General features: G+C 36.9%; 1 protein-coding gene across 1 annotated transcript in view; it reads right to left on the bottom strand.

Moving 5' to 3' along the window:
• Positions 1-4189: 4189 nt before the first annotated feature.
• Positions 4190-22467, bottom strand: part of Usp15-31 (Ubiquitin specific protease 15/31) — a 134921-nt gene continuing 116643 nt past the window's right edge. The window contains exons 5-7 of the mRNA XM_067775287.1: positions 17467-19531; positions 14383-15593; positions 4190-9754 (exon numbers count right to left, since the gene is read on the bottom strand). Of these exons, the coding sequence (XP_067631388.1) occupies positions 9704-9754; positions 14383-15593; positions 17467-19531 (3327 nt within the window). The 3' untranslated portion in view covers positions 4190-9703. The remainder of the gene's footprint in view (positions 9755-14382; positions 15594-17466; positions 19532-22467) is intronic.

Below are 22467 nucleotides of genomic sequence, written 5' to 3'. Positions count from 1 at the left end.
GAGAATGCTTTAATTCGCGACAGTTTCGCAAATCCTCCTCTAACATTCTACCTTAGAGAAATACATTAGAACTCGATTCGTCTTCCAATCGTTTTCTAACATAAATATTTGTTGGGCTGCGATAAGGGGTTTTGGAAATGACAGCCGATATAGGGTGACGTTCCACCCAACCGTCGACACAACAAATGCTAAAATTGTTTTATTTTGTTTTGTAGATTTCCCGACAGGGTGGATAAATGATGTATCGTGTCGAGTTCTTGAACGAAAATCGACACTGATGATGGCACAACCCCGAAACCGGGTTGTCTCGAAACCAAATTTGACAAGGGATGACGGAAAATCGTTCCAATATACATCGCTAAAATTGTTATTTGCTGCTACTTTTTACTCGCCGGTGCAAATATCTACACTGTAAAAAATTAAAACGCTTAGAAATTGGCGTGTTATTTCATATTTTATTTCGAAATTCATGTCTCACCTTAAATATAATTCTTATCATGGTCAACAACTTTTACATTATTCAATTTACTTTCAGTTAAATAAAGTTTTACATTTGCAAATTATCTGAATACATTTATTGTTATTATGTATTGTTTTATTTTTTTATTTCTTTAATATTAGTTTCATGTTATAAACAAAGTTTATTCAAAGTCTTTTATACATATTTACGTATATATATATTTTTTATACATATTTATTACTTTCTACATATACAATAATTTTATAATATGCTTCATTTGTATTTTGGAAATTTAAATTAAAACCTATTTTTTGTTAAGTGTATTACATTTGGTTTTTAGCTTATTGCAAAATGCTATATTTATTACATACATACATAAACACATGTATTTGTTAAATATGTACTTATATATTTAAAATAATAAAATTGTATATATAATAATTACACAGTATTTCATTACGTACTTAAAAACAGTATTGCAATGTTGTTTTTGCTTGCGTCATTTTGAATAAAAATAAAAATAAACGTTAGAGATGATAGATTTTTTTTGCATAACGCAATTTGAGAAAAGAACTGCTCTATTCCATTAAGAAACGGCATGAATTGGAAAAGATTTATTCAATTGGGGTGCAATTTTATAAGTCACCAGATTTTGGCTGCCCTATTTCGACAACATTTTGAAAAACTTCTTTTATTCAAGGATCGTAACGGTTATGACTTTTAAAATAAAAGTCAAATATTATTTATTATTTTTTTTACTTTTTTCAAAAAAGTCAATTCTAAATAGTATTTACAGTCAAAAATAAGAGTTAAAATTTTACTTTTATATAAAAGCTATAAATAATAGTAAAAATGAGTTTTACAAAAAAGTCAAAAATACTAGTTAAAGTTTGACTGTTATTAAAAAAGTTAAAAAGAAAAGGTGATTTTTATTATAAGAGTAAAAAATAATAGTTCAAATTGGTCTTTCATTATACGAAATATTACACTATGCGACAAAAAAACTTTTTTCTGAGTATTGGACCAAACCCACTTTTTTGTAGAGAATCAGACTTAGTAGACAAAGTACTATCTCCGTTTTCCGAAGTTAGCCTCCAAGATATAGATATCGGCTTTCGAAGTTCGAAATTCTAGATACACCGAAATTTTATTTTATTTTTTTGTTGACGCGTTCAGCAAATTAAAAAAGTAAAAATGTGGTCGTGGTCCGCTCTTTTCCCTTATTTGAAGGGCTGAATTTTTTTTTTTGATACAGGGTATAATGTAAGTGTCCCTAATTTCGTGGTAGTACGTTATTTCGTGGCATTTCGATTTTTTCTTCCAAACAAGGAATTAGGGGAGTGTTTCTTTAAACTGAAAATTTCATAATAAAGATTGGGTTTTACGGTATAATAATTGATATTTTACTGATTTTTAATATTAAACCTAATATTAAATATCAAGCAATATAAAGTTGGAAGCTCGGAAAATGAGCCTGTTGTAAGGAGGTCTCTTAAGTAAAGTGTTAAGGAGCCCAGTGTATTTTGTTAAGCCTGTAAAAATTGCATCGGTAAATTTTTTTTATGATGATAATTTTTTGGTATTCTGTGAACATTTCTTAAACGCGTCTATTACTGCAAAACTCATTCCAATAATTTTTTTAACTTTTTTTTAATGTTTCTAACCCACGAAATTAGGGACACACTTTTTTGTGATGTAGGGTAATATAATACTTTATGTTTTTCATATTTGTTTTAACCTTTCATAAGAAACCCTATTTTTTAAATAGTTTTAAATTTTACATTTCTGAATATGAATTTTAGTAAATCAATTTGTGCATCTTTAGGAATTTACCTTTGAAATCAATTATAACTATTTTTTTCCACAAAATTAGAGTTTAACTAAATACCACGAAATTAGGGACGCTTTACCACGGAATTAGGTACATCAGAAAAGTTTTGCCACAAAATTAGGTACATTTGAGGTACTCACACATTTTGATTTATATAAATTAAAACATTTGTTAGTTTTGTTTGAAAATAGGTGGAAACTTATCTTAATTGATCAACTAAATGGGAAAATTTTACCTTTTTCGTTTTCCTTCATTTGTTTTAACGCAAGAGAGGTAGAGTCAGAAAAATCCTTAGTACCACGAAATTAGGGAAACTTACCTTACATGAAAATTTTACAATCAAATGAAAATTTTGTTAGTAGGTCATGAAAAAAACCTTAAAAATCAAAGTCGAAAAAAGTCAAAACAATTAAATTTCGCAGGCTCGAAAATTATTTTTTTGGGTATACGTAGTGGAACTTTTTTTCCTAAGCCCAAATCCTATCGAAAAATCGATGGCGCGATATCGGTTAATAAATCGACCCAGTCTAATGCGCGTGCATATCAACTAATATGGAGCAATGTGCCACCTTTGTCAATGCGTAAAGGATTGTTGGACTTCGAAAAAATGTTGAAGGGAATTGAACTGTATCGTATATTATTGACACATTTTGGGACTAAATAGGGCCATGGGGAAATGCTCGTCCAATTGGGTGTCTTGACACCGCTAGTACAAAGGAAACTTTCGCCATAAAATTCATAAAAATTTTCTTAAATTATTGCAAATAAAAAAGAGAAAATAACGAATTAAACTTGCAAATCACCAGGGCCGGATTAACCCTCAACGGGGCCCTAGGCAACCATCGCGTTGTGGCTCTTTCAGCAGATTTGATTCTTGTTAATTGCGAGAAGGATCGTTCGGCAGAACAATTTGTGATCATTAATATTAAAAAAATCCGAAGAGCTATTTCTGTGCTAGGAAATACATCGGCTAATTGATCTTATACCAATGACTATGAGTTTTTTGTGCAACAGTGTATCTGGAGTCACGTAATTTTGGAATTGTTTCATTTCAATGTAAAATTCTTCCAAATCTCTAGAATAAAAACGAACCAAGTCATTTATAGCTTCGTGGAGGTCTCCATGACTTAGAGAAAAGTTGATGAGAAATGCAAATCTCTCTGAAACTTCCATGTACACTTTCGCAAGTGGTTTGATTTCATTGTGAAGATTGTCGATGATTTGGAAGAAACCTTTTGTCCTCAAATCATCGCAAGGAGAAAATTCTACTTCGGGACTTCTGGAGCATTTCCGTCATTAGGTTGGTTTTTTTCTACGACGAGTACGTTTTACCATTTCTGTATAACCTACACCAGGTAATAATTGTTTGGTTTTCTCCTAGAAATCATTGAACTTTTCACGGAATGAAACTAAACTCTCTTTTAACAATCCGTACAAAAAACCACACGTTTTCAAATCTGCTTTTTCACTTTGCAATGACTTACTCACTGAATGCATACCAGTCAAAATAGAGTTCCATAAAATCAATATGAAACCAAATTCGAATTTTTGCATTTTACTCGCGATACACGTCGCCTCATAACGAGCATCAGTATTTTGCGCGGAACAGGGAACATAGATCTCATTCTCATTCGAACTCAATATTCTTGCTTGCACATCTTTATACTTCCCGGACATGTTTAATGCGTTGTCATATTATTGTCCTCTACAATTTTGAATATCTAAACCACAGTCTTCAGTAAGAAACTTCAAAGTTTGATTCGCTAGACTTTCACTAGTATGACCTTCCAACTGAAGAAAAGTTATAAACCTTTTTTATTATTCAATATACTATCCTTTCGCTTCGATACACTTCTTTGCACGCTCATACAATTTGTCAAAATAGTCGGCCAATAGAGTTTTATTTATTTGAGTAAAATTTATTTTCAGTTCTGATTATATTTTTCTTTCTTAAATTTTTCTTTTCTAGAATTTTATGTTTGTAAGAAAATTTTAGAAGCCTTTTCATTTTTGGAGGGACCCCTAAAATCGGGAGCCCCAGGCAACTGCCTATTCTGCCTACCTGTTAATCCGGCTCTGCAAATCACCTGTATTTAAGCTAATATAAAAATGTATATATGTATGTATCTATGAGCTGTTCTGTAGTTCAATTGCTTGAAAAATAGTCTTACAATAAACCCGGCTTTTTACCTAAATAAATATTTATTAAGAGAAAATATTGCTTAAAGCACTAAATAATATTAATTACTTATTGGCGCTTAACCGTTAAAACAGATTTGGCCATGCAACAAATCTCGCCAGTTACTTCTACCTTTTTCTTACAACTTGGCGCCAATTTTAAATTCCAAGCGAAATAATAGACTATTTTTTGTATAATAATATTAATATATACTTGTAAATATGTAAAATCGAATTTTTAAATAATTAACATGATCACGTGCTTCCTTACATATTTATACATACCAGTTACATTTTGAAAGGTCAATAATTTTTATGTATTTATACTCAATACTTTATTATTTATTGTAATTTGTTGCATATACATATATGTATATTAGACTGGTTCGATTTATTAACCGATATCGCGCGATCGATTTTTCGATAGGATTTGGGCTCAGGAAAAAAAGTCCCCTACGCATACCCAAAAAATAATTTTCGAGTCTGCGAAAAAAAAAAATGGCGAAAGGGTAAATTTTTCTACCAAAATACTCCCCAAAACCCAGTTTTTTGAAGAAAAAAAAAATATTTTTTTTGGATTTTGGGGAGTGTTTTGGTTGAAAAATTGACCCTTTCGCCATTTTTTTTTTCGCAGGCTCGAATATTATTTTTTTGGGCATGCGTAGTGGAACTTTTTTTCCTGAGCACAAATCCTATCGAAAAAGCGATGACGCGATATCGGTTAACTTTCGTCCATACAAATCGACCCCGGTTAATATATATTTATGCATTTGTTCGGCATAACTACCTTCACTGGTATCAATTGTCGTTTAACAATTTATAAATAGTTTTTTGACATGTAGGTGGAGCAACATTCTATTTCAGAACTGGTTTCGAAATAAATTGTTTCATAAAAGCTCAATCTCTCACTCAAGAATGTTTTTCCACTTAGGCTTCGTCGAATTTTATTATTTATATATTATTTAAATAACGTTTGCCTCTAATTGGTTATCGTCAGGTACACTAGGATGGATGTTATTTTCCAAGTTGGTTTATATGTTGCTCGCACAATCTGTAAGTTTAAGTTTTTGTCCTTCTCAAAAAAAAAAAAACATTCTCATAATTACAGAGTTAACTTGTGCAGAAATCATGTTTTATTCTTCTCTCTTCAGGGAATCATGTAGTCTGTTCGTCATGATTCCCTATCTGCGCTTCGGGGGAGATCTTAAGGCCACAATAGAGGTGGACGGTTGACGCAAGGGTGCGCAAACGGCGGACGAAGCAATGCATGTGTACACAGATGGTTCCAAAGTAGTGGAAGGAGTAGAGTCTGCGGTATACTGAGCTGATCCGGAAATAAGCAGATCCTACAGGCTGCCGGATTACTGTAGCGTTTTCCAAGCGGAAATATTAGCCGTAACCAAAACAGTAGAAACCCTGGAAGAGAGTAGCTGAAGCTGCAACCGTGTTAACTTTTATATTGACAGTCAAGCAGCAATTAAGGCAATAATCTCGTGTTAGAGTGTAAGCAGTCTCTGGAGAGAATCGGGAGAGGGAGAAGCATACATCTATATTGGGTCCCTGGGCATATGGGAATAGATGGGAATGAAAAAGCGGATGAGCTAGATTAAAAGGGCGCATCCCTTGAAGCTTGCTCCATAGAGCTCCCAATTAGACTGGGAGAGATTAAGCGAAGGCGAGGGGTGTACATGATCGACCAAGCGGAAAAGGCGTGGGTTCAAGCGCGGGGTTGTAAAGTGTCGAAGATCAGTGTAGGTCTTACAACCTTAGACTAACAAAGTTGCTTCTGTCATTAAAAAGAGAGGACTGTAGACTCATGACGGGTATTCTGACTGGGAACTGCCTTCTGGCGTCATATGCCTTCAAATTAGGCTTGGTCAGTGATAGCAGATGTAGGAAGTGCGAGTTGGAGGAGGAAACGATCGAGCACATTTTGTGCTCGTGCCCTGCGCTTGCCAGGCTGACTCCAGCTATTAAGAGTGATACGGCTGTTAGATCTGGTAACACTACGGACTCAATCAGTCTATGTGAGGTCCTCATGAACAGGCCAGTTCAACCTAACCTAACCTCCTCTCTTCAGGCGGAAGTAGTAGCCGTGACTAATACGCATATTGTCACTTGCGAAGCGAATGAAAATTTTGTCGAATTTCGCGGTCTCGAATTGCGAGATGCGAATCGCTAGCGAATTCGCAAAAAAAAAAGTCGAACGAGTGACGAAGATGAATTTGTCGAATTGCCACAAGCGAATAAATCATATTCGCTTCGCCAAATCTGTCAAAATATGTCGAATGCTTATTTTGTTCGCGCTTGAAAATAGAAAAGGACGCATTGGCATTTATTTGAATGTTTTCAATTGAAAAAAGTAAATAAATTGAATAAATAAATAAAAGTGAGTAATTCATTAAATTAAATTGAGTTATTGGTTTGAATAAATGAAGTTTTCAGAATGAGAAGAACAACGCCGCAGCAATTCCAAAAGCTGGTCGAGCTGATGGAAAATAATACAGACGTCGCCAGAGGCATGGGGAATTTTGGAGACCAGGAGGAGCAGGGCAGAATTGTGGGACCATTTCGCCACGGATCTTAACTCCATAGGTCCTCCAATACGTAACGGGCGCGAGTGGAACAAGGTAAGAAGAATATACCTGCACGAATAATACAAAAGTATACATCGCAGAATCGTGGCATCGTAGCATCGAACGGTTACTGACTGGAGTTACTTTTGATACTTAAGGCTGTTTTACACGAGTCGAATTAGTGATGTTTTTTTTGACTCCCAACTCAATTCAACCATCATATACAAGTAGGCACTTTGCTTGAGAAAATTTACCAGGAAATCGACTCGAGTAAAGCAGCTTTACCTGCTAATGTATCTACTCGGGTATGTTACTGGCATTGTGAAGGGTGCAGAGATGGGCCCTAGGTTTGGTTAGATCCTAGCTCCGAGCCACCGCCTACTATTTTTCTGATAATACCCGATAAGATACTTGACCAGTTAGTTTCAAAAGTAACTGTACGATATCACGATGCAAGTTTCCAAAGTAACTGACAATGTGATAATTGTCAGAAGCTTTACTTAGTTATATACCCGAACCATCGTATCCGTGCAGGCCTCTAGTAGTAACTGAATTGTATTCTGCGTGTCAGTTCATACTTACCAATATATTTGTTCTTTGGTTAGATTATAAGTTGAAGCTTAAAAAAAAAAGGTTTCTACAAACCGCAGCGAGACCGTAGCCACTGGAGGAGGACCGTACGCCCAGCGAAGTTTATCTGCGCTAGAGAGATCCGTGGATGAGCTACTGAACCTCCAAGAAGCCGCCAACCCGACAGGACAGTCTTTTGGAACCAATAATCCGGGTGATAACGGGCGTGGAACCAATATTCCGGGTAATAACGGAAAAAAGATCAACGTTATAAAACATTTTTAACTTTATTTATTACTATTTAAAAAATTTGTTTTTTACATATCTGTTTGTGCACAAATAAATAATAAAAACAGATGACAGAAACGTCAAATTCGGATGAACTAATTAAATTTGTTTGAATGGCAATGACACATGGCAGTCGAATAAGTTCATTCGCCACTCACAATGCAAATTTGATGTGAATTCGCTAATCTGTTCGACTCGCCAAATATATTCGCTTCGCAAGTGACAATATGCGTATAAAGCAGTAGAAACACTGGAGGAAAACAGCTTAAACTGCAGCCGCGGAAATGTTAACATTGATAACCAAGCACCAATTAAGGCAATAATCCGTGTTGTTTTTGTTGTAACAATATGGACACAATAATCTCTCAGAGTACATCATCTAAAAGTGTGTTCAAGTGTTAGCAATTCCTAAAAAGAATAGCGATAGGGCGAAATATACATCTATATTCGGTCTCTGGGTCTATGGGAATAGATGGAAATGAAAGAGCAGATGAACTAGCTAAACAGGTCGCATCCCTCGAAGCTTATACCCTAGTCGTCCCAATCAGATCTGGCCAGATTAAAAGAAGACGAGAGCTGTAACTCCAGCGGGTTAGGGGTCAGAATATACCCGCGGTAGGTATGCCTGTCATATGAGGCGACTAAAATACCAGATTTAAGGGCTGCGTAGCGCAACCCTTTCAGGTTGCCAGCGCAATATATAGCTTCTCCAAACCCAATTGTCAACCCAATTGTCAACATCAAAAGGCAAAGGACCATCACATCGATAGCACTCCCCAAAGCCTCTAGGGAGCAACCTTATAGCTAAAACAACAACAACAACAACACCAACAACAACAACAACAACGAGAGCTGTACATGATCGACCGAAGGAAAGGCGTGCAACCAAGGGCGGGGTTGCACAGCGTTGGAGCGTGCTCATGACCTGCGCTCGAAGACTAAGATTCCAGCTATTAGGTGTGGCGCAGCTATCAGATCTAAAAGCAGCATATAGGACCTACATATCTTAGCTTCTAAGCTTCTTTTATTTCTCAATAGGACGCAGTTAGTTTATAATGTACGTCCTGGTTTCTTAGAGGGTTTTCCAGTTTGGTCCTTGGGCAAACTTCTGGTAACACTATGGACTCGTTCAGTCTATGTGAGGTCCTCACGGATCGGCCAGTTTAACTTACCCTCCTCACACAATTGTTGGGAAACCGGCTTTTACTTGGAGGCAACAGCATTTCAGCAAAATGTATATATTTCTGTGTACATTGTTCAATCTTAAAACGATTTATGCGCTTCTTTTATTGGATAACTATCCTTAGGACAAACACTTAAAATGACAGGGCGTTAGCGCATAAAACTTTCAAACTTGGATAACAACGGGCACCCTATTGTGAATACATAAATATGCAACTCGTATACATGTAAAATGTATTTTTGTACAATAATTTAAATATTAACTAAACACTGTATACAAGTGTCAAATAGATTATTCATTTTCATACATAGTACATATCAAATACGTACATACACGTTTATACTTATATTTATTAATGTATATATATTTTATATAAATTTGGTCACTATATACCTAAATTTAAAACGTTTCTGGCTTCTTTTTTTTTTGCTTCTCGATAATTCGTTCAATTTGCTTTATTTCGAAAACGTTCGATAGCGAAAACGCTAATGAACTATTTTGTTTTTTAGCATAAGCGAGTATTAGAAAGTAAACGCTTTTAAATAATTTTGCATACTAATCATTGCATCGAGAAGAAGAGTTACATACTACATCAATGGTTATTGCGTTGCGACAACTCAGTTTTTTGGTGATACCGTTATGAGTTTATGTGGAGTTACTGGTGAAATCTGTAAAGGAAAAAATAGAACTATTATTTTTAAATTTAACAGGAACAGCGGAAGTTGTTTTCAAAAGGAGCAAAACAACGCACGCGACATTATTTTCACGGGCGTTAATTCATTGCACCATCTGCCAGTTCTCCATAAAATTCATAAAAATAATAAGTAAGGATGTCTAAGTTCGGGTGAAACCGAACATTATATACCCAGCTGTACACTTGAAATGCTGGTGTTGTTTGTTTTGTGTGCTTAATAGTGTTACAAGGCTGCACAATAATATATATACATATGCTTCTATTCTGAACTAATTTTTACACCCATTTTCAAAAATTTTAGTGTTTTCCAATTTAATGTTATAATTCAATTTAGAAAGTACAATTCTATTGATACAAAGCTCTTTTTCGCTAAGATATAGCTTATTATTTTCGTCTACGACCCTTTTAAAAATCTTTTATATAAAAGTGGGCGTGGTCTTTAACCGCTCTCGTTCATTTTTCTTAAAAGCATTCCTTATAGTAAAGGCAACCTCTCTGCCGAATTTTGTTACGATAGGTTTAACAATTTTTTATTTATAATTAATAATATTTGTAAAATTTATTTTATCACAAGTGGGCGGTGCCACGCCCATTTTCAAAATTTTTTAAAACTTTTTATCAAGAGTCAATATTCTAGAAATATTTCCTGCTATAGGTACAATTTGTGTACCCAATTTTATTACGATCCGTTAATAGTTCTTTTTCAAAATTTTTTCAAATTTTTATCATCAGTCCACACGTTAAATATCAACATTCTAGGTGTATTATTTAATAAATAATCAGGTTTTTTGTGTTTTCCAAAATGTTATATATATAAAAAGTGGACGTGGTTATCAACCGATTTCGCTCATTTTCAATACCAATCTATTCTGGGTCCAGATAAGCTCGTGTACCAAATTTGGTGAAGATATCTCAATATTTACTCAAGTTATCGTGTTAACGGACAGACGGACGGAGGGACGGACATGGCTCAATCAAATTTCTCTTCGATACTGATGATTTTGATATATGGAAGACTATATCTAACTCGATTCTTTTATACCTGTACATGGTACGCAAAAATTCGATCGCGATTGCTCAAAAACATGATTTTCTAGTATTATCTCATTTTACGTTCGCGATTTCTCGCGATAAATACTTATAAGGACGAACGATTGCAAGACAATATATGGATACCTTTTTCGTTTTTGAGAGACTAGATAAACAACTTTTCACAGCAGCCTTTCCGCCGCGATCGATCGCTTTGTACGCTCGTTCGTTTTCGATGTGTATACACAAAATTATTGCCTGCGGTCTCTCAACTACGAAAAATATTTTAACGAACGTTCTTTGAACTTGGTATTTATCGTGAGAGATCGAATTTTTGAGCAATCGCGATTATTCTTCCTACGGTGCGAATGCAAAAAGTTGAGTTTAATCAGTCGAAAAAAAGTTATATATACGTGGTAGATTGCTTTTAATCGTATTAGTATTATATTAATAAAAAAAAAATGGGGAAAACGTCGAATATTGACAAGGCAAAACTTGTGGCCTTTAATAAAGATACCAATTTGTCAAAATGCCTTTTATGCGAAAAAGAGCTTAAAGGGCATATATTAGGAAACATTAAAAGACACTACGAGACCATACATAAACATAGCTTTGGTGAAGTGGAACCATCCACAAGTGCAAGTAAGGACTCAAATCGTGTAAAATTAAATAAAACCGAGTTTATAAAATGTTGTGTTGGACTGGTAACTGTAAAAAACATACACTTTCGAATTTTCGACGACGAACTATATTTTAAGCAAATTATTGCACCCTATGAAAAAAGTTTAACTTAAATTTGAATTCTAAAAATATCGTTGAACACGTGAACCTTATCGCAGATAACATAAAAAATATTTTGAAACTAAACTTTTCCAAGAAAATGTTATGTTTAAAGATTTATATTGCTACAAGAATGGGAAAAAGTATATTGGGTATAAATATCCAATACATCAAAGATTTTAAAATTGTGATAAACACTATTGGTATGATACAACTGAAAAAGAGGCATACGGCACATTTCTTAAAAGAGTAAATATTAAAATGCCTACGGGAATATCAAATTGAACTGACACAAATTTATTCAACTACATCAGACAACGGGAGAAACATGATAAAAGCCTCCCAACTACTCCAGCAGGAAATGTCAGACTTGCAAAATGATGAGTTGGAGATTCCTTCAGAAAACGAGGATGACGACTGCGAATCAGTACACGATCGCTTAGATTCAGTGCTGGCCATAGTTAGATGTGCTGCGCATACAATTCAACTTGCAGCTCATGATTCCTTCAAGCATATGCAAGGAAAATTAGAAGAAAAATTGTGAAACTCCTAAGGGCGAGCATTAGGCGTGGTCGTAACACTGTGAACATACGTATGCCACCTCTGGACAACATCACCCGCTGGAACTCAACCAAATTATGGAGTCCCTGTTGAGTTTAAAAGATCACATAAATAGGAACGAGATCGAGTTTCCTATTGATACTGAAATTGATTGGAGCTTTGTAGAAAGCTTTGTCGATGCATTCAAACCAATGGCGCAATGTACAAAGCAACTTCAAACTGAGCAATACATCATTGGTGATTTCTGCAGAGATTGGCTAATATGTGAAGTCAAATTAAAAGGAATGATTGGAAATGCTTTTGCTGCCAAACTGTTAGAATCTATGGAAAAGAGAAAAGAAATATTGATGAACAACGACGCATTCCTTGCTGTTATATACCTCGATCGAAGATTTAACTTCTTAGATTCACCGTATATGACTGATGAGCAGAAGAAAAGTGTAGTGGTATGTGTAAAAAACCTAACTATGTGCTTTTGTTTGAAAAATTGTCATTTCCTCAGGTGCATATATTACGAACAAACGCAAGCCTTAATTCCTTGAATGGAGAATGCAATTCGCCTAATGAAAGAAATGAATCAGAAGATATTGCGCTAGGTTTGCTTAATGATCCCTACAGTATTTTAGAAGAGGAGTTCAACATCATGACCAGGTGTACATTGACAACTGAAAGCAATGATAGTATCCGCCAAAAGCTCGATAATTTAGCATACGGCGAAAGGAAGCCTTTTGCGGCTGATATACTTGATTATTGGAAAAATCTGTCCACAAAAGAAAAGGATTTGTATAAGCTGGCTGACGTCATTTTAGCTGTTCCGTCAAGTCAAGTTTCCGTTGAGAGAGGATTATGTATATTAGGGTGTGCCAAACAAATTTTATTTTACTTTTCATATAGTGAAAAATAGTTCAGGACATCCAAATAGCTAAAATAAATAAATACCTGGCTCGATTTACCTCCGAGGAGATTTATATTGAGCTTCTCTTCGAATTTGCGTCGTGCTTCTTTTCAATTTTACCTACAAATTGGTGGGACTCCGAACGGAATCTGCATAGCAGATGAATTTTCGCTGATAAGGCTGTGTGTCAATCGATAACATTTTACTCAATGGAAAAATGAGGTGTAAAAATTTTCCATTTTGGTGAAAAATTTTCGATTTAGATGTGCTAATCCACGTGTAAGGACATGCATTTCTTCTTTTCGTATGTTTCTGAAACAAAATATATGCACGACCACAGAAATACCCTCAGATTGTTTGCGAAACTACCCTAACTAACTATGTAGGTATAATTGAGAAAACTCTTTTTGATATTGCTTTGCCCGGGACTAACACACACTTTTTATATTTGTATAGAAAAAAATAAGGTCCGTATGAGACTCTTCTGAACATAAAACAAATAAAAATTTGAAATTTTATACGACTATATTTTTAGATGCCTTGAAAAACTTTTTCATTATAACAACACTCACCCCAATGTACATATGTATATGCATTTGTATAATTTCTCATTACTGATAATTTTGTATGTACTTGGGACCTTCTCTAGACGATCGCAATACATATAAATTAGAAATAAATTCAAGTAAATTGTTCAGTTTTGTTAAATGCTTATTACAAAAATAGTAACTTTTCTTTGTGTTAAGAGGGGATAACCCTTGATGGCTTAATGTAGAGTAAATTTAAAAAAAAAAATTTTATTTACTTACAATTTATCTAAAAATTAATTAATTCAATTTTTCACATATTACTTATAAAAAAAGATATTCTTTTCATTCAACTTATCAAGGGAAAACTCAAATATATTGCATCACCATTATTTAAAAGATTGTTTATTTTACAACATCATATTGATTTTCAAACGAACGATCGCGATCGATCGCGCGATCGATCTTTTTAAAACGAGAAAATATTTGAGTTTTGCAGTGGACGCTCGCAAATAACGATCGATACCGAAAAATCGAATCACCACGCTTGAAAAGAAGTTTTGTCGCTCGTATTAGTTTGTGAAAATTGTTGTATCTTGTGAGAGATTGTTTATTCATTCGTAGGCAAATTCGATTTCTCACTCGCGAGAAATGTCAAGCACTCAATTTTAATTGAGCGATAAGTTGTTTGAGAGATCGTATTTTGAGCGTTCTCCGCACCCTGTACCTGTACAACCAACCGTTATCCAATCAAAGTTATAAGACCCTGTGTACAGCTGGGTATAAAAAAAAAAATAATAATTAACCTACCCAAAGTGAACGGCTGCCCATGAATGAGTCGTCATCGTCTTCAATTAAACTATGATGATGATGATTATTGTGATGATGATTTTGCTGATCGATAAATATTAACGTATCTTTACTGCATGTATTAGTCGAATTACGTAGCATGGACGATAATGTTTCACTACATTCACGTAATTTACAATTCGAACTGGTCGAGAATGAATGTCGTAGATTTAAGCCATGCATATAATGCTGATGACCACCACCGCCAGTGCCGATCTGTGTACCACCACTGAGATTTTCCAATGCTGAAACACTCGAACGACTGCCATTCCAGGGTTGATGACGTGTCAAATGGAATTCATGTGCTGTATGCGCTGCCACAGCTGCGCTTATAATGCTGCTGCTATTACTTTTCAAACTACTCGATAACAAAACTTCCTTGTAATTGCTATTCGCTGTAGCTGAGTGGGTGGTGGAGAAGCCATTAAATTTATTTTGTAGTGTCGAAGCGCCGTGTATAGAAATCGCTAGCGAATGTGGTGAGGAGCGTGACGATATCGATGAACTGGAAGAAGAATTCGAGGAGTTTCTATTGCGATTGCTACTTCCATTTAAGCCGCCAAAAGTAACATTTGTTGTTGCTGTTGTTAATGCTGCAGTGAGCGTAGCGGCGGGCATTTTCGGTTTATCATTTATTAAAGTAGAATTTTCGACAATCGATTTTTGATTTGGCAATATGGAATTTGCTACACTGTAGCCATTAGTTAATACTGTATTTGTTGTGGTAACAGCAGCAGAAGCAACGGCGTTTGTAATTGATTTTGATGCTGCCGCAGTTGTAGGCGTAGATGTCACTGCCATCGTCGTCGTCGTCGTTGTTGTTATTGTGTTGAATGATACTGCTTTGTTTGCTGATAACGGCGATTGTTGTATGTTGGATATCAATAATGCTTTGTTGGTGGCAGGTGGTATTGTAGTTGTCTGTGGCTGGGTTTCGTCAATTTGACAGTCTTCATCCATAACGAAGTTCTGATTGTCTCTACCACCACTGTTGTTTAAATGTTCAAGCTTAGGATGCAGAGTCAGGGGCACGTCACTCTTTTCAACAGCAGTCTCCTCAGCATCAGCACCAATAACATCTGCACCTGTATCTGCATCAGCAAAGTCCAATGTTTCGATATCGACTGATATTTTATCAATGTTGACGATTGCTTGTGGCGCTTCTGCTTTATCTGAAACAAAAAAAAATTCATGAGAACGTGCATTAAAAAGCAAAAGTACGTTTAGCATCTAAGCAAGGAAAAGAGTGAAACTTAATAAGAATTTTGATTGTTTTAAATTAACTTGCCTAACAGGTTATGGAGCTTAAAACAAACCTTCAATAAGGTACAAATAAGATTGGAAATAACCTGAAAAAACTAAGGATCCTCAGATGAGTCTTCTTTTTTTATTGGTGACCTTGGCAAACGTTTTAAGAACTATCCTTTGGGAGCACGTAACGGTTATGTTCGGATTCTGAGAGGGGAAGGTATCGGTTACTGTCTGGTTGATGGTCCTTTGAAAGCGAAAGCTTACTTCACCGCGATATAAGAAACGCGAAAGACAAAGCAAGGCAGAGGGGAATGTGTCTTGGCTTTGGAGTTTGAAGCGAATGTCGAAGCCACCGCTCCCTGTTGTCTTTCTTTTCTCCTTCTTGTAGCGATAAGGAGGCTCATAAAAGGTTAAGGTACTGGCCCAACCATCTGTGAAACAATTTGATATAACCACGTTGAGCCTTCTAGGTCATCCAACATCCGTGTTAACAGGATTCGCCACTGGTAGGTCAAATTGACAATTGAGGCGGAGAAGTTATAAATTGCGCTTGCACACTTTCCAAGGGTTGCGTCCGTAGTTTCTCATTATAACATTTCTTTGCGCCTGCGCACTAACACTCTCGACGAAGAATCGTCATCAACGATGACAATTTGTGATCGGTCACACCTATTGGATGGGGCGAAGCACTGCTACAACAACAACAACGAAGAATCGTGGGCGGTTTTTAGAGAAGATGGGATGACTCCTTTTAGAGTGTTAGAGATAAAAGTTGTCCGAAAGACTTTCGTTTTGCCATGGGCGTGTATCGAAGGAGATTTAATGTGAGCTGCATGAGATTTACGCAAATATGGTCATAGTTAATTAATACACCTACATAAAAGTACAAAAACTATGCAGGTCATGTTATGCGTATGGCAACCCTATTTGAAAGCTCCACTAAGTTGAGAGAAGCATGTAGAGGAAGTATTTATCTTTCTTGGTACTCTCGATTGGCTGCAGTTATTGCAAATCAGGGACAGCTGAAATGTCTTGTTATACTGCACCCAAAATAGCCTAGGCGATTAACAGCATAATAAATGCTTCTATAATCGGTTTGTTCTTCAATTGAAGAATGGCAAGAAATGTTCCCCTTTTCCGTAGGACAAGACAAGGGATGACGAAAAATCGTTCCAATATACATCAATTGTTCTAACGTACTTGCGGCTTTGCGCCACCGTCATTAAGTGATATATGTATGTATGTATGTATGGTCTGAGAATGATAGCGTCATTAGGACTCACCAAGGAGCTCAATGTGCAATCACTTACGTTCTAATCGAAAACCAGAACATAAATTAAAAAAAATGCTAGGCGCAATAGCCTCCGAAGAGATTTTCGGCCGAGCTTCTAATTACTATTTCCGTCGTATTTTTCATTTTTCCTACAAATTTACGGGGTAGGACCTTTTACCCTTTACTCCGACTCCGAACGGCATCTGACAAGCTTTTCATGGCAGAAATACACTCGGAGGGCTTGCCAAATGACTGCCGAGGGGCGATCCCGCTTTGAACAACTTTTTTCGGATTGAAAAAACTTGTTTCTAAATTTTTGATGATGCTTTGCCCAGGGTCTGAAACCAGGATCTTCGGTGTGTTAGGCGGAGCACGTTACCATCACGCCACGATCATAAGTAAACGATTACTTATCCCTCAACACTACGTTTTGAGTACGAAGTAGTTATGCAACCAAGACCCCTACTAAGTTCTACTTCACAAAAAAAAAAAAAAAAAAATAAATCAACTATAGCACTCACCATCTGCCACGAAATCTTTCTGACCGTTTATTTTTGGTATATCCAAAGCTTTTTCTTCTACACCGTTGGGTATTGGCTCGTTTGCGGCCGCAGTTGCGACCAGAACAACATTCTTACGCGCCTCTTCCACTTCAACAAGTTTATCCTTCGAAACCGTAAGCTTCTCAACTACTGCCGTTGGTTGTGATGATGACGGTGGTGGAGCAATACGTGCGACCCAATGATCACCAGAGTTCGAGCTAGAACCAGAACATTCAGTCGTATAACCATTACGTCGTTGATAGAATAACATATAAGCCTCATTATTTATAATTTCCTCTTCGATTGATTCGTTGGGTACTTTCGAAACTCGCTGATCATCAAATTTATACCATTGCCTATCGTATGGATTTTTACAAGCGGCAGTGTAATGGCCCGTTTCGAGCGTATCACCTTGATGATAGCATACAGCGTATAAATCATAACGTGTTTCACGATTTTCACGTGAACTTAGTGTGGAAGAACGAGAGTCAGCGGAGCGTGTCTTTTTCCATGGACTTGGACGTGAATGCGCAGCCATTTCCATTGCAATAGCAGCAGCGCTAAGTGTTGTACGCGGTCCCAATTCGTCATCTTCACCATCAACGCCGCCAGCCAAATGTGGTGACATATCGAATGCATTTAATGGAAATTTCACCATAGTGGTGAGTTTGGCAGCATTTGCACCTTTTTCGTGATGTTGACGAAAACGCTTGAAATGCACTACTAAAATATCAGGCAACGACCACAGACCGAGCGTCTTCACAACTGGTAAATATTGTTGACAATGTGGACAACGCCATGCATCTTCAGCGCTTAACGTTTCCGCTTTGGTATAATGCTCCAAGCATTGCTCTAAAGTAAGTATTGATGTATCATTTGAAGACGTCGCCGCCGTCGTCTTTTTCATATTACTATTTTCGAGCAAACGGGCTACACTTTCATCTTCGACAACCTTATCACTTAGATCCACAAAATAGTCTTCCGGTTCAGACCATTCGAGCAGGAGTTTTACATGCGGTGGTCCTGCTTCTGCCGACAGCACAGATAGCGCCAAATCAATCATTTCTGTTAAGAGTGGATGTTCAACATTTTGTAAATATGTATCTGGATCAGCTGATGGATCTTGCAAACGTATTTGAAACATATCACCGATTGGTTTTGTCGTGGACGAGAGAGCGTCAGGCTTCAGCAGTGATGACATTTCACTCAAAAGACGCTTTTGTAAATCCGCATACGAGCAATCTCGTACAGTAAGCAAACTGAATGGCATACCAAATCGCTCGATGTTGCATACTGGTGGTATTCCATTACTTTGCGCCGACTCTGCGCTAGCCTCGATGTCAATTTCACCTTTGCCCTTGCGCACATTCGCAACTAAAAGGAGCAGTTCTATTGCGGTGGTGTTGGCAGTAGGCGTCGTAGCAGTTTTAGCACCCGTGGTATTGGCGTTGTTGACGCTAGTTTCACTTTTTCCATTAGCATCCGCACTCGCTCCTGTATTCGGTTTTGGTATAGCTTCAATAGTGGTCGATTTTTCAGTAATAGCTTTAATTGCTGTTGATAATCCCGTTGTTGTTGCTGCCGATGACACCTCCTTCAACTCGGGCACTTCAATACAATAAATTGCCTCGATGCCGCTTAGCGTTGCCACCGGTTGTGTATCATAGAATACGCGCGCAAAACCTTCGTTGTTAATATCAACTAGCACCATACGTTTGCCTTCAATGCCGGTTTCCGTTTGCAGTTGCTCTCGTAGCGCCACAATGGGTGAGCCAGTGGGCACTTTAATACCGATTTTCACTTGACGTGGCTCTCGTTGCAAATAGACGACAATTACAAATACTGTTTGTTGTAACAATTGTGGCAACTGTACCGAAATACAATGGAACGGATCGAAGGTATTTGATTGCTTTTTACAACGTGGGCATGTGAGCGATGAACGGAACTGCGCCTGGAATACTGCTTGCACGAACGAGTTGTTGCAGCGAATGTGATTGGCTAATGTTTCGGCGGCTATTAATTCATCCGGACGACCGTAGGAGTTCTGAAAATATGTAGATAAAAAAAATTTTAAGAAACTTGAATTACAAAAATGCTTTTTCAGTAATTTAATAACTTTTTATAATCACGAAGTAGTTATAAGATGAAAGCGAAACAGAAACAATCACGAATAGATCAACAAATAATCGAAAAAAAAAAAAAAAAATACCGAAAAAGTTCCGCAATTATCTCAAAAATCATGAAATAGTCCCAAAATGAAATGTCATTTGTCAAGTTCAAAATGTTTCAAACAAATTTTCCCGTTTCTAGGGCACTGGAACCCCATTTTTCAAAAAAATTTGGCCAGTAAACCCGTTCAGAATTTTGGCATCCCGTGCGCTGAAACTCATCAAAATCCAATTTCCCGTTTGACGTGATGTATTCACAAATAAGGAAAACAAATAATGGAACGGTGCTTGGCGCCAGGGGTGTGTAATTCCTTCTTTCGGTAATATATAGCCCGTAGATTCTTTCGTAGTATTGGATTTCCAATTCTTGTGTGATTGAGCCACAAAGATAAACGTCTGGATAATCCACATCTAAATTCACCACCAGCACCATATCTCAGCTTAAAAAAAAGATTTGCATTCATGCCAAGTAAGTTAGTTACAAAAGATTCTGAGGATGGGCTTCCTTAAACGGTAATCTGATGGTTAAAATCAGCGTTCCGGTGATTAGAGCCTCTTTCTCGCCAAAATCTCTTTTCTTCACGCCCTCTCTCTATCTCTTTACGTCTCGCTCTGTTGCTTTATCTCTTCTATATCTCCTTTTATCTCGTTATCTCTCCCACTTTTTGTCCCTCTTTATTTCTTTTAAAAAATAAATAATATAAGGCGCGATAACCTCCGAAGAGATTTTAGGTCGAGCTTCTCTTCCAATTTGCGTCGTGCTCCTTTTTAATTTTTCCTACAAATTGGCGGGACGGGACCTACTTGTTTTATGCCGACTCCGAACGGCGAGGCAGATGAGTTTTCACTGAGAGCTTTTCATGGCAGAAATACACTCGGAGTGCTTGCCAAACACTGCCGAGGGCGTATGTATGTATCTATGTATGTATGTATGTATTTCGGTGTAGTAGGCAGAGCACTCTACCTTCACACCACGGTGGCCGCCATATTTATTTCTTTACCCCTCTATCTTTTTATATCTTCACTTCTCTCTCTATCTTTTTCCTTCTCACTCTCTATACCTGAGCTCTCTCTCTATCTTTTTACTACCCTCTCTCCCTCTTTTTCTCTTTACCTTTCCAGCATATCTCATTGCAGATCTTTAATACCCTTCTTTCAGTCTCGCTTCATTTATATCTTTAATTTCTCTTTCCCCTCTCCGTTTATTTAAATAAAATGTAAGGCGCGATAACCTCCGAAGAGATCTAAGGCCGAGATTCTCTTCCAATTTGCGTCGTGCTCCTCTTGATTTTCCCTACAAATTGTCCGGACGGGACCTACATGTTTTATGCCGACTCCGAACGGCATCTGCAAGGCAGATGAGTTTCCACTGAGAGCTTTTTATGGCAGAAATACACACGGAGCGCTTGCCAAACACTGCCGAGGGGCGACCCCGCTTAAAAAGATTTTCTTCTAATTTAAAAACCTTATTTCTAAAATTTTGGTGTTGCTTTGCCCGGGGTGTGAACTCAGGGCATACGGAGTGGTAGGCGGAGCACGCTACCATCACACCACGGTGGCCGCCATTTATTTATCTCCCTATTTGTCTCATTATCTGGCCCTTTTCTACTTTTTTCACCAATTTCCATCTGGAACTCCATAGGAGGAACTCTTATTCTATGAAACAGAAATAAAAAAAAATATTCATACATTTGAATAAATCTTTAAATCTAAATAGTTTTTCATTCCATTAATTCACAGAAGGAAAGTTTAAGGACATTCTGGGAGTCTTCCTTAACAAAGAGGGATCAATTAAGAAAAAATATGCGCAAGTCATAATCGATCCCGAGCTTGATGGAAATCCCATTACTAATGAAACTAAAAAGGAATGACTGCAAGGTCTTCGCATATGGAGAGTCACAAATCGATCCATATTGCATTTTGGCCTGAATCGCACACAAGTGGATTTTGTCTACCTAAACGGACTATCCAATCAATTCTGGCAGACTCCTCCATATCACGACAGATATAGATTTTAACACATATCATTCCGTCTACTGCGGAGGTTAACGGTAATCCCATTACTAACGAAACTAAAAAGCTGTAACAGCAACCAAAAACCATCACTACTGAAGAATACATTGAACATCACCAATTAATTCAATTCACCAGATACTACAAACACTAGGTCGACGCCTGATCTGACCATCCCTACAACTATGTCAAATTTGAACATGCCAGCGTTCTAGGAACCATTGTCGAAAACTTTCGTCATGTAGATGAGGGTAAATCGGTCCTCTGGAGCTGTAAACAAAGAGTTATCTACTTGAATGCCAGTGAAGCACAAGTGTTACGATATCTTCACTTTTTAACAGGGGTCATCAACTAGTGAAATAATTAGACCCGCTCACTTCACCTATTATTATTATTCTCTTGCATTTAGTAATCGCTGAACAAGCAGAGAACAAACACAGTTTTGTAAACAAACACCCATGCGAAGAATGTTTCAGTTGTTTAATGCAAGCAATATATTTGGTTTTAATTTTTTGTTACTCAAGTATGCGTGTATACGTCTTGCCTCGTTGCTCGTTGGTCCACGACTAAACTTTAACCATTACTCTTACCAACGCAGTCGCAGTTTGAATTTTGGTGACCACTTGTCTAGACTCAGATTCCGCGGCCGTTTTCACGGATGGCTCCAAACCTATTGACAATTAGGACAGTGGTAGGTACTCCGAAGATCTTTGACAATCTCTTAAAAACAGGGCTACTGAGCCATTGCAGCGTATTTCAAAGCAAAGATTTCGGTACGTCACAGTAGTGATGGGAGTAC

This window comes from Eurosta solidaginis, chromosome 3 (genome assembly GCF_040869045.1).
Source record: "Eurosta solidaginis isolate ZX-2024a chromosome 3, ASM4086904v1, whole genome shotgun sequence".
Taxonomy (NCBI): domain Eukaryota; kingdom Metazoa; phylum Arthropoda; class Insecta; order Diptera; family Tephritidae; genus Eurosta; species Eurosta solidaginis.
The sequence above is the reverse complement of the archived record's forward strand: the minus strand, read 5'-3'. Positions and strand labels throughout refer to the sequence as shown.